Genomic DNA, 12920 nt, shown 5'->3' with positions numbered 1-12920 from the left:
GCGTGGTTTGGCTTTTTGGTGGAAAGTGGGGAAAAGAAAAACACACAGGGGATATCTTCATACCGGAGAGTGTCCTCGGGGGCACCTGGGCAAATGGTTGGAGCCAGCTTTGCTCAGCATGGAATATCGGTAGGGCTGCCGTCCTTCATTGTTTCCGGGTTGATGTTCCACGAGATCAGCAGATTAAGTCCAGGTTTTTGAAACCTGCTGGGGATGGGCTTCCATTTCCTTTGTGAAATAAGAACATATTCCAGAAGTGTTTTCTAGGCTGGAGGGCAGAGGCCCAGTGACTCGCTGTGGTGTGGTGGGGGGGGGGGGTGGTGGAGGGAATTTTCACCTGGATTTTTGTGTGTGAAGAATGGGGAGGGCACAGGCAAAGCCATCCTGTTTCCCCTCTCGCCCGCTGACCCAGCGTGGAGCTATGGGCTAGGAAAGGAAAAACAGTTTCACAGGCATGCATTTGGTAGTTTGTGAATGGCTTGGTTAGAACCTGGAGGGGTCGGGTTAACTGAAGGTTTCCTGTCCTCAGGCCCATCCTCCCCAGGCGCGGAGCTCTTGAGTCCCTTCCTACTTGGTCCCGCACAGAGGTCTGCCAGCCAGCCCCCTTAGGCCCTGTCCTGCCTAGCACCTCTTTCTCCCTGGCCTGCCCACCACTCACCCTCGCTGGGGCTGCAGGAGAAAGCTGGTACTCAGTGACTGGGTTTGACTCAGCTCTGCGACTCGTCAGCTGTGTCATAACGAGCAAGTCACTGCTCTGTGCTTTTTCCTTCTCGTTAATAAAACAATACTACTTAGAGGGTAGTTGAGAGGATTAAATGAAGATCTGGATGTCTGAGATAACTTACATGTTCAAAAAATGATATGGCTAATTCTTGGCACCCCCACTGTCCCTTCCTCCCAGGGGGCCCATATCTGTCTCCTAAATGTGTACAACTTGCCCTCGCTAACTTCAGCCACCATGAGCACAAGCTGTCCCTAGCCTTTTGCTACTGTACCCTACAAGTGCCTCTAACTCCCAGAGGCTGCTTCCACATAACCTAAACCAGTCTGTCCCTCTGCTTTCATCATTCTGGGGTTACTATTCACTGGGCACACGCGTGCTAAGTACTATTCTGGGTGCCTTAAATCACTATATCATTTCATTATGTCATGGTTTTATGGGCCATGAGATAGGCACTGTTTTCTCCATTTTATAGATGAGGACACTGAGGCCCAGGAGATTGAGTGATTTGCTGGAAGTCACCACCTTTTAAGTAGACAAGCTGGGATTTGAACCCAGACAGCCTGGTTCTGGGATCTCCTGTTCCTCAACCAGATCTTCCGGTATACTGTACCACCTGTCTGAGACTTTCTTGACACCGTTTTCTCCCATGTTGGATTTATTAAGTTTTCTTTTTTTTTTTTTTTTAAGATTTTAAGTATTTATTTGAGAAAGAGGGAATGAGAGAGCACGAGAGGGAAGAGGGTCAGAGGGAGAAGCAGTCTCCCCTGCTGAGCAGGGAGCCCGATGCGGGACTCGATCCCGGGATTCCAGGATCATGACCTCAGCCGAAGGCAGTCGCTTAACCAACTGAGCCACCCAGGCGCCCCGGATTTATTAAGTTTTCTTAAGAGCATCCCACCGACCTTGACCCACTCAGTACCTTAACACAGTAGCATCACTGTTCTCAAACTTCTCTTGAATGCCAGCCACGTATGTGCAGGGTCCTGGGGGATCTGGGGTGGGGCAGGGTTTGAGACATCCTGGAAGAATTCACAAGCAAATCTGGGGCCAAGGCCTTCCCTTAAGGTAGTAGGAATTGCATAAGCGAGGCATGGACAACAAACGGTTTTTAGCTGCTGCTCTTGGAACCTGTTTGTCTGTAAGATGAGGACACAGGGCCAAGATGGTGCAGTCGCACCCAGTGCCCATGTCTGGCGGTTTGCACTATGGCCAGAACAGCACTCAGGAATGAAGTTAGGGTGGTGTCTTCAGACAAGGAGAGAGGATCTACAGAACCTGAGAAGCAAGGGAGAGAGGGAAAGAGAAGTGATACCTGTTAAGGGCAGATACTCTGCTGGAACCTTTCATAAGGTGTTACTTTGCTCTTTATAATGGGGAGAGGTAGGAGTTATTGGTGGTGGAGCAGGATCTGAACTCATGGCTCTTAAGCTGATCCCCTGGCCTCCTGCCTGAACCTACCACACGTCTGGTGAACAGCCCCTCCTCCTGATTCAGCCATCTGCAAAGACTGTAGAGAGCCTGGGCCGGGGCCTGGGCAAGTGTCTGTGTGTCCAGGCAATGACCATTTATTCCCAAGGAGTTGCAGCTTGGGATAGCCCATTCCTAGTACTTGGCCCAGGAGTGACTGTGGCTGGGCTATCCCTAGCCCTTTGGAGCGCTGGGCACAGAACCGGGGTGTGGGAGCCAGCAGAATTGAGGCAACTCTCATCATCTGAAGGAGCTGGAGCCTAGGTTTCCCTGGTAACATTCTGCAAGTCTTGAGCACAGAAGGTCCAGAACAATAGGGAAGTGGCAAGCCCAAGTTGGTTGCTGGAGTGGGGGATGGGGCTTGATTAGGCGTTTCATGTGCGAAGTCAGAGGGACAGCAGCCTGGTGCCTCCTAAGTGACTAGAAGCCGGAGAGAGCAGGGCTGAAGCTAAGGACTTGGCAGAGCTGAAGCGGGTGGATGGCGCTGGGGAGACGGCGGCGGGTGGGAAGCAGTACTAGGCTCGCGAATGCGCACAACGCCTACCCAGCGCCGGGCTCGGGTCTCAGTACGTTCCGAAGACCAGCTCATCCCATCTGCGTGGGAGGAAGAAGAGTAAATAATAGGAATGGACGGAAAGTAAGAGTAGAACCAAGGGAGGCTGAAAGGTGGACTCTAAGGCATGGTTGGTGTGTGTGTGTCTACACAGGCGCGGTACACACGCGCGCACACACACACACCCACACCCACACAGCTGTAGCTACATTATTTCTGCGTACATCCTCTGTGGTTAGGTCCAGGGTATATGGAATCAGAACGTGCTCAGTGACTTTCGCTATCTTTTTTGCACCCTGAAAGTTAACTCCATTTCCCTCCTCGGCACCATTAAGCGGTGTGTTTTGAATACCTGCCCTGTGAGTTCCTCGCCTCCTTAACCCTGCTGAAGCAAAGTACTATGCAGGGTGCATCTGGAGAAAGGTGATCATGACTCCAGTCCAGGGGAGATTTTTGGGAAGACCTAGGAAATCAATTTTTAACCCAGTTAGGTTGTGGAATCTAATTTAGTAAAAAAGAAACAGGCAACAGGCAGGCCAAAGGTAACAAGATGATAACCAGCTTGTGATTTTTTTTTTTAACCCACCCAAATCAATAAGTCAAACAAACTGCCTGAACAGCCTATCAGTTGGGGGTTGTGAATTTTACCTCCTATGAGTCAGTTAATTGATAAAGGGGAGCAGTTAATAAACTCCTTGATAGCAGATTTAGCTTCCATTCTATTGTGGTGTAAGTTGCAGTGAGGGATTCCTTCACACAAGAACACCGGAAGCATCCGCAGGGGTCCGGGGCACGTAGGGTGATACACAGTGGTTCCAACGGCCAACGGTCAGGTCCCCAGCCCACTGTGGCAGGACGGTTTGTGACATAAGGTGCTGTCAAGCGAGACAGCCACCCCTCTGACTCCCTGAACCCTGCCGTTCAAACATGTCCAGACTCGGCACGCCGTGCCTTCTTGCCTCCTCAGGCCGGCTTGTCCCCTCGAGCGTCTTCCTCAGTTTCTCCCTCGGCCCGTCCTCCATGGCAGCTGGGCGAGCACAGGTCTCTCCTGGTTGAGCAGATCCTTCCCTTGGCCCAGTTTTTCCCTTTTAGCTGCTGTCCTTCCTTTTCCATCTTCTCTGAACTTCTAGGAACCACAACACCTCACCCTAAGCACCCCACTCCCCTGGGCTCTACAAGTCTGTTGAAAGCACCCCATTTGTTTGCTCTGCAAATATTTACTAAATGCCAACACCCAGGCAGCGTTACTAAATGCAGCTTTTTGGGACAGTGGCCTCAGTATTTTTACTAGCGTGAGCTCGGTGAATCCTCACAACCCTGTGAAGCAAGGACTTTATTACTATCGGAATTCACAGATGAGGAACTCGAGGTTAGGTTAGGTGACGTGACCTGCCCAAAGTCACAGGAAGGAGCTTTAAAGGAAAGAGCCAGAATTGGCCACCCAGGCAGTCTGGCTCCAGAACTGACATTTTAGATGCCACAAGGTACCGCATGGAGGCCTATGGTTTTTTTCTTGTTTTTTTTCTTTTCAAAGCGTGTCTTGTCTTTTCCTCTCTCTTCCCACCAAGGTCCTTATCACCTGGTGCCTGGATGTTACAACAGCCATTCAACTGATCTGGCTGACCATAAATGTTCTCCCCAACCTCAGACCATCCGCCATGCTGAGTGGCCTGATAATCTGCCCAACACATCCTCCTCATCTTGTCCTCTGCCATCAAAAAATATCTAATCTCTTTGGGAAAAGAAGACATTCACATATGAGCTCCTGAGATAACCCAAAATGACAGTAAATAAAATGAAGAGTAAGAACAAAATGAACTCCAAGATCACTCCCTGCAAAGAAATTGCATGATTTTTCTCAGTACAAATTAGCAACAGGAGTGGACAGACAGGGTGGGCATGCAGAACTTCAGCTGAGCATTGAATTTGAATTAGAAGGGGATGGTTTTTCTGGTGGGAACATTAAGAGCTGTGGTCCCAGACTGTTCTCCTCTCTGTCATATTCCCTGCGGCTCCTACTCTACCAGTCTCCATCCCGATCTGCTTTCGAGGTTTGGGATAAAGGGTATTGCTACCCTTTTGAGATTAAACCTCTTCTAGACTGAATATTCCCTTCCTCTATACTTGCCTTAGCACTTACCGATACAACAGGGGTGTATGCACAAACGACTAATCTTCAGAGGAAACAGGTTTATGCTTTCTTTTTTAAGATTGATTGATTGATTGATTTGAGAGAGAACACAGGTGGGGGAGCGGCAGACAGTGGGAGAAGCAGACTCACTGCTGAGCAGGGAACCCGATGAAGGGACTCCATCCCAGGACCCCGGGATCATGACCTGGGCGGAAGGCGGACGCTTAATGACTGAGCCACCCAGGTGCTCAGGTTTATGTTTTTGTTTTTGTTTTTTAAATATTTTATTTATTTATTTGAGAGAGAGAGAATGAGATAGAGCATGAGAGGGGGGAGGGTCAGAAGGAGAAGCAGACTCCCTGCTCAGTAGGGAGCCCGATGCGGGACTCGATCCCGGGACTCCAGGATCATGACCTGAGCTGAAGGCAGTCGCTTAACCAACTGAGCCACCCAGGCGCCCTCAGGTTTATGTTTTTTAAAAAACAGATTGAAGAAGTCTTTTAAAAGGCAGGATTTTCCACAGAAAATAAAGTAGTGGCCTTCATGCAACAGCTTCCAGGATAGATGTTTTATTATTTGAGTGTTTACTATTTGTTTCCCCTACATTATCTAATTGAATACTCACACAATTTTTCAAGGTAGGCTCTATTCCTACCCCATTTTGCAGATGAGTTCATTGAGATCATTGAGATTAAGGACCCTGCCCTGAATCCCACAGCCGCCTTTGGGGAGGCAGTGGAGGGCTGCCTACAGAGCCCGCACTCTTATCTCTCATGCTTTCTGGGAAACTGAAGGGCAGGTCACTTGTTCTCCCTTCAGTTATGGATGGAAGACCAGGAGGACGTGCAGCACGGGACAGGTTTTGCCCCTTTGCCTGGACCAGCCTGCACGGTGTTCCAGCGAGTGCACCTCTGAGTGGAAACCTCTCTGGGCTTCCATCGCTAAATGAGGCAATAGCACTAGACCGCCTGAGGCTGAGCTCTCCCTGGGCTGACATTCTGTGATTACTGAGCATTGGTGGAAGAGGGGGGCAGCTAATTGAGTGAGTTAGTAATTTGGTTGCCAGGGTAACTCTTTCCTGATTGGAAGGAAGGGATCACAGGGTTCAACACAGACTTTGCTGGATAGGAAAGTGGTGTCTGATCTTCGTTCCATGTCTCTGCTTATGAGCTGAAAAAGGAAGGGTGAAAATTGAATCCAAATATTGTAGCATTTGGGCCTAATTTAGAACGAAATCTTGGGGTGGCAGACTCGGCAGTTCTCCGTGAGGCGTGCCATTCTTTATCTCACAGTGCTTGTTATTTGCCACTTTCTGTGTTTTAATTTATTTTGTATTTTGTTCATTGACTTTAGAGCTTGGTCTTTTATTCTATTTTCTTTTTTTTTTTTTAAAGATTTTATTTATTTATTTGAAAGAGAGAGAGAATGAGAGATAGAGAGCACGAAAGGGAAGAGGGTCAGAGGGAGAAGCAGACTCCCCGCTGAGCAGGGAGCCCGATGTGGGACTCGATCCCGGGACTCCAGGATCATGACCTGAGCCGAAGGCAGTGGCTTAACCAACTGAGCCACCCAGGCGCCCTTTTATTCTATTTTCTGTGGCCAGCTAGCTGTCTTCATAGGATGCTGAAGATTTTGTAAGAAAATGGCTGTGGCATAGCTGGCTTTCTCTAGTTCAGCCTAGGAGTCCGGGGTAGGGTTTTCTGGGTTCCGGGGGCAGGGCCGCCATGTTGGACAACGGCAGGGGTGTCATTCATGTGTGAAGTGGTGCAGTGAACAATATTGGACTGTGTATGATGGTACTAGGCTACTGGAAAGAGGCCTGAGCTGGGAGCCCAGAGACCTGGGTTCTAGACTCTGATAGGCCTTTGACTTCATGAGTGACTTCGGTAGGTCACTCTGCCCCATCCCTTCTGGGACTATCTTTCCACCTATAAAATGGTCTAATAACTTAAAATCATTTGTGTACGCCTTGACTTATTCTGAAAAAGGATTTTGGGGGTGACTAGTAGGAGCTGCAGGATTTTTAAAAAGAGGGGCAGTTAGGCTTATAGTGTATTTAAAGTGCCTGATAGTAGGCATTCGTTTTCTCCAGTCTTCCTTTTTTAAGGAGGGAGTAGTACTGCCTGAGCCCCATGATTGAGTCTAGCCTTATTCATTACAAGAAGCCAGCACAGTTTGTGCAGGGCATCGAATCCTGGCCAGTTTGGCCCCGGACTGCTCCTAAGCCTTCGACCTCCAGGAAATCCCATCCCCACTTAAGTAGTGGGGCTGAGGACCTCAGGGCTACTCCAGTGCCAGGGGCAGCCAGCACCTGACCACTTTCCTCCTGCTCAGTGCTCAGAGGTGGCAGCCACCTGCACCCTTGGAGCCCCTCATCCCCCTTCCTCAGTTTGTTAGAGCCTCCATAATCACCCTTCCCTTGCTGAACGGCACTGGACAAGCCTCCCACAGCCCTTCCTGGACAGCTTGTAGGAAATAGCTGGCTTGGTGTGCTCTGGGGGTACTTCTCACAGGCCATCAGGGGCTGTGGGTGTATTTGAGAGAATGGGGAGGTACAGACACCAGGCATGGAGTCCGAAAGGGTGTTAGAAAATCAGGACTGTATCATAGCAGTCAACCCAGAAAGCATTGTTGGGACCGTGGCATGCTCTTCTTTCATGAGAAACTGAGGACCCAGTCGTTTGGCTACCAAGGGGCAGTCCTGGGAAGGAAGGAGTAGGGACTAGACTGTTCATCTCCAGTACGTGCCAGCAACCATGAACCTTTTCCTATTCTCACTTCTCGTGTTTTATGGATGAGGAAACCAAAGCCCACAGAGGTTGAGCAACTTGTCCAAGGACCCCATGTAATAAGCAGCCTTGAACCCTGGATAATCTGTCGCCTAGTGTGGCTCCTTCCGGGAGGGAACAGACTGAAGTAACTCAGAAAGGGAGGGACAGAGACGGGCTGTTAGGTCACCGCTTAGGGAGAGAATGGTAGCAAACATGCCAAGGGCAAAGAGAGGAGTCCTTTCAGACGCCGCCAGCCAGCTTTCCCACAGTGGGTTTGTAGCCTGATCAGCCCCTACCCAAGAGCTGCCCCAGCCTTAAGGACTGCCTTTTGAAACAAGTCCACTTAATGAACACAGTAGAAAGAAAAAAAAAAAAAAAAAAGTGATGAGCCTCCCAGTCCGCAGTGATGGGCTGATCTGATGTCCTCTGCAATACACGCAGAGGCAGCTTCATAAAACAGCTCCATCACGGACTAGTAATCCAAAAGGCTCTAAGGTTTTAGTGAATGGGATTGGTCCAAAACCTGACCTCACTTTCATTTAATTTCATGCCAGCACCAATACACACCCAGCCACGCAGACCCTGCTTAACTAGGGAGCTGCTCAGACACAAAGGCGCTCTAATTACCATCCACAAGCCAGGCTGACAAGGATTTCAAGTGTTTTTAGGTTTATGGATTAGAGAAATGTGTTCTGTGCATCTTTCCGACCGAGGCAAGAGTAAGATAAAACCAACCAACGAAACAAACAAAAAACCCCAACAAAAACCCCAATGCATTTATTAAAAACAAGTATTTCAGTTAAGTTAAAATCCTATAATCAGGATAGCCACAATTCCAGACACTCCGGTGCGAAGTGTAGATACGTCAATAGCCACATCTGGATGATGAACAAGCCATTGAATCTTTTTAAAACTAAAACACCAACAAAACGGTTTCGATCCCTCAGACTAAGTGAACAGTATGTTAAAAACACTTCACCACGCTTCACAATGGCAAAGCCTGCAGCTTCTCCGTTTGGAGGGTCACATTTTCTACTCGGTTTCCTTCACTTACAAAGGCGAGCGGGCATGGCTGGGGGAGGGGCAGAGGGAGGACATCAACTCCGTCTATCCAGGGAATTGCAGCTGTTATTGCAAATGGCCCCGGAGAGTCCATTATAAGCTGCTGTGCGAGGCTGTGTCCCCGGAGTGCCCGTCACGTGGCGTCTCCCCAGTCCCCAGCCCGGGCCCCAAGGAGCGCCAGCGCCACCCGCTAGGAGTAGGGCAGCAGAGCCGAGCCGGGGTGCCGGGCCCGAGGCTGACTCTGGGCAGCGTCTATGAAAGCCCGGGGCGCGGCCACCGGCGGAAGGCACCGGCGCCCGGCACGTCCCCGCCTCCCCACACCCGCGGTGGCCGCGGTGCGCGTGTCCTTAGGAGACTCCAGCACTTGCAAAACACCAAGCACTTCTCCCGAGTACAGGCAGAACCCGGCAACTCTTCTGCTCTCCTGGAGCCCCGGAACCCTGCGGGCGCTGAGGAAACAGTGACCTTGAACCTGAGGAGGAGGGGGCCGGCTGTGAAAATATTTTAGAGAGGAAGGAGGGTTCGCTCCGAGGCTCACCTTACCCTTGCCGCGGCAGCGCCCGCCCCCGCCTCCCCCTCCCCAGCGCGCGCTGGACCCTCCCCCGCCCCTCCGAGAACCGCAACCAGTTGCAACGCGGAGGCAGAGCAAACGTTACTGCTATTCAACTCCCCAAAAGGTCCTTTCATGGCACCGCGTGTTTTGTATTAAGAACCAGCACCCACAAGACATGAGATGAGTTTTTTTCAAGAGTCGTAAATGTTCAAGTCTGGCAGTTTGAGGTTCTCCCTGAAATGATGGTCTGTCTACTCATGTTCCCCTCCCCCAAAGTGGATCAGGAACCAGCCCTGAAAAAGTAAAGCAAGTAACTGGGGTGGATCATCCTCCTCCTTTGGGCGCTCGGCGATCCTGAGACGCAGACGCATGGAGTGTGGCCACATGGTCGCCGGGCTGGAGGGCCCCGAGAGGCGACGTGGAACTGCACGCTACACCGCTGGGGCTGGTCACGCCAAATAAGGAGTACTACTGAATGTGAGCTTGGGGTGCGTCCTGTAATCCGCCTCAAATAGGGCCAAGTTCTGCTTTTCAAACGCATCGGGGCCCTCCATTAGTTCCCCGCGAAAATATTCGCGGTTTTTCCATTCCTCGTCTGCATTAGCTTGTTTGCCCACTTCCAAAAACGCGAGTTCACCAGTCTGAGTAGAGATGCAGCCCTCAGGGGAATCCCATGCCCTCCAGGCAGAGGCTGGCGCTGTGGCCACTCCCGGGGTGTTAGCTGCCGGGGACAAGAACGCCGTCGCCAGTTCTTAGCTCAGCCCTCCTCCCGGACGCTCCGGGGTCGCTGCAGGCCGCGCGAGGGCTGCGGGGCGAAGGGGGCTCATGCACTGGGGCCGACAGAGGCCCGGTGAGCGGGCGTTGGGGAAGCTTTGCGTGTAACTGCAGCCGTCTCGAATGAAGCCTCCGCACCGCCTCCTTGATGAGGTTCCCCGAGAGCACCAGCTGCTGCAGGAGCCGGTGCGGGTCGTCGTCGCCGGTGCGGGATTCGGGCTGGGGCCCGCGTCGCTGTTGCAGGCGGCGGGAGGCGGCGGCGCCCCGCAGCCAACCTCGCCGGCACGGGCCCGACAGCGGCTGCGGGGCGCCCCGCTTGTCTGCTCCCGAAGGCCCGTCAAGGCCGGGCTGAGGGGCCAGTGGGGACAGCGCGCTGGGGCCTGCGGCGAGCTCGGCCACGAAGTAGGGCGCAGCCCGGCCCCGCACGCGGCCGCGGTCCCCGAGGGCGCAGCGCAGGGCCCCCGGGGGCGCCGGGCCCACCGCCTCGGCCGGCGCCGGCGGCAGAAGCAGCGGCAGCGCCGGGGGCCGGGCCTTGTCCGCCCGCACGGCCGCCGGGGGCCGCGGGGGCTGCAGCGGCGGCCCCGGGGGCGCGCACCGGGAGGCCGGGCTGTCCTGCGCCGCGTCCAGCTGCAGCGTCTCGCCGATCTGGGCCACCAGCAGGTCCACCTCGCCCGAGCCGCCCAGCGTCACCGACTGCTCCAGCAGGAGGAAGCTGTCCTCCTCCTCCTCCTCCTCCGCCTCCCCCTCCGCTTCCTCGCCGGCTTCCTCTTCCTCCTCCCTCCGGCACGGCATGGCCCCCCGCCCGGGCACCCGGAGCTCTGCGGCCGGCGCTGGCGGCTCGGCGGCCGGCGGGGCTCGGTGGGCCGCGGCGGAGCGGGGCGCGGGGCGCGGGGCTGAGGCCGAAGCGGGGGCGGGGGCGGGGGCCCCGGGCGGACGCGGAAGCGAGAGCCCGCCAGGCACTCGCGCCGCGCGCCTGCAGCCGCGGGAGCCGGAATCCTACCGGCTCGGGTTGATTTGTAAACAATGGGTGACGTCGCCGCCGGGCCCTACCACCGCGCCGGGCAAGGGGTGCGCCGAACAGTTGAGGGGCGGGGCGCCCGCTGGGCCCCGGTGCAGGGTGAAGTCTAGCTGCTTCTGAGCTCCCCAACCCGGAGTGGTGGGTGCAGGAGGGCGCTGGGGTGCGGATACTCGCTCTGGCAGCCGGGCGTGGTTGGCAGTTCCCGAAAATGAACACCGGCGTGGACTTAGTTGGTTTCTTCCACACACAAGCACAGACACTTACACCCACACACTCCCCTCCTCCAGGCGCGTCTACCCGTCTGGTTTTGGCATTTGCGCTTTAGAGGTCCGGGTGCCAGCGTCTGGGAAGTGATGACCCGGCGAGTGAGGCGAGGAAGGAGATCTCAGGCTAGGGGTCTGTCTGGAGATTAGGGAAAGGAGGCTGACACGGATGAAAAGGAAGACCGGGAACCGATGGGGTTGGGGCGTGGGAGCGGTGGCAGAGTTAGAATTGGCGAAGAAAGGCGGGATGAGGATTTCTTGACCGGGAGCACGGGTATATGCGGGCCTGGACTGGGGCTGGCCGTCCTGGAGAGGAGGAGGTCGTTTGTCTTGGGAGGGGGTGTGAGCTGAGCAAAGTTCTTTTTGTTGTTGTTGTTTTTAAGATTTTATTTATTTATTTGACAGAGAGATAGAGAGCACAGGTAGGCAGAGAGGCAGGTGGAGGGAGAGGGAGAAGCAGGCTCTCCGCCGAGCAGGGAGCCCGATGTGGGACTCGATCCCAGGACCCTGGGCTCATGACCTGAGCCGAAGGCAGCCCCTTAACCGACTGAGCCACCCAGGCGCCCCTGAGCTAGAAAGTTCTTTTAAGAATGCCTCAGCTCAGCAGGGGAGTATCCTCTTGGAGCGGGAAGCAGGGGAGGAATATGAGCTATGTGGGTGATAATGGAGATATGGATCAGTTTAATCCTTCAAGATATCATGGTTGGCTTAATGATTAACCAAGACTTCATTTTTTGAAAGGAGGAGAGATGGAAAAATGATCCTTTACTGTCTTGTTGCCTGGAGGTATTAGACCTTTATTCAAAATCCCAAATCCCTCAGGCCTAACTTCCAAACTCTACACTTGTAGGTAGACTTTTGGTGGCCCAATCCTTATGAGCCAACCAGGGGAGGGACATTATCAGGGTGAGAGAAATATTCAAAACCGGATTATGGTGATGGTTGAATAACTTAATTTACTAAAAATCATTGAACATTCTCTTAAAATGAGTGAATTTCATATGTAAATTATGTCAGTAAAGCTATTTTAAAAAATCGGCCACAATGCATGTACACACAAATATAGAAGCCAGGCGGTAGTATTTAGAATACAGAGCAGGACAGCAGTCTAATTCAGAAAGGGAGTGCCAGAGGAACTCGGGGTTCCAGCTAAAGAGACTCTGGGGTCTTGGTGGCCAGTTCTAAGATGGGTAATTACAGGAGCAAACCTTCAAAGAGAGATGGCATGGAGGGAATAGGTGGGTACTTGTTTAAAAAGAGTTGGGGTTATTCTTTCCAAGTGTGGAGAGAAGAATGTGGGGATAAAGGAAGAGGCAGTTTGAGGAAAGCCAGTGAATTTTTAAATCTTGGAAATCTGGACTTCTACAGGATGTCATAAAATTCATCACTTCTTTTTAGTAGGCGCCTAAGGATTTTCTCTCTATATAATTCTAACATCTACAAATAAAGATAGTTTTACTTCTTTCTTTCTAGTCTGGATGCCTTATCTTTCTTGCCTAGTTGTCCAGCTAGAACCTCTAGAACAATGTGGAGTAGAAATGGTGAGGGCAGACATCCATGTCTTGTTCCTGATCTTAGGGAAAAGCATTCAGTCTCTCATCATC

General features: G+C 52.6%; 1 protein-coding gene across 1 annotated transcript; it reads right to left on the bottom strand.

The window, feature by feature from the left end:
* Positions 1-8402: 8402 nt before the first annotated feature.
* Positions 8403-11009, bottom strand: FRAT1 (FRAT regulator of WNT signaling pathway 1). The gene has a single exon (XM_027579665.2). The coding sequence runs from the start codon at positions 10825-10827 to the stop codon at positions 9979-9981; it is 849 nt and encodes a 282-aa protein (XP_027435466.1). The 5' UTR covers positions 10828-11009; the 3' UTR covers positions 8403-9978.
* Between the last annotated feature and the right edge of the window lie 1911 nt (positions 11010-12920).

The sequence above is a fragment of the Zalophus californianus genome, chromosome 15 (assembly GCF_009762305.2).
Source record: "Zalophus californianus isolate mZalCal1 chromosome 15, mZalCal1.pri.v2, whole genome shotgun sequence".
NCBI lineage: Eukaryota > Metazoa > Chordata > Mammalia > Carnivora > Otariidae > Zalophus > Zalophus californianus.
The sequence above is the reverse complement of the archived record's forward strand: the minus strand, read 5'-3'. Positions and strand labels throughout refer to the sequence as shown.

Bases quoted from the DNA above. Each gene is read 5' to 3' on its own strand.
- FRAT1 (XM_027579665.2), bottom strand. From the start codon at position 10,827: ATGCCGTGCCGGAGGGAGGAGGAAGAGGAAGCCGGCGAGGAAGCGGAG.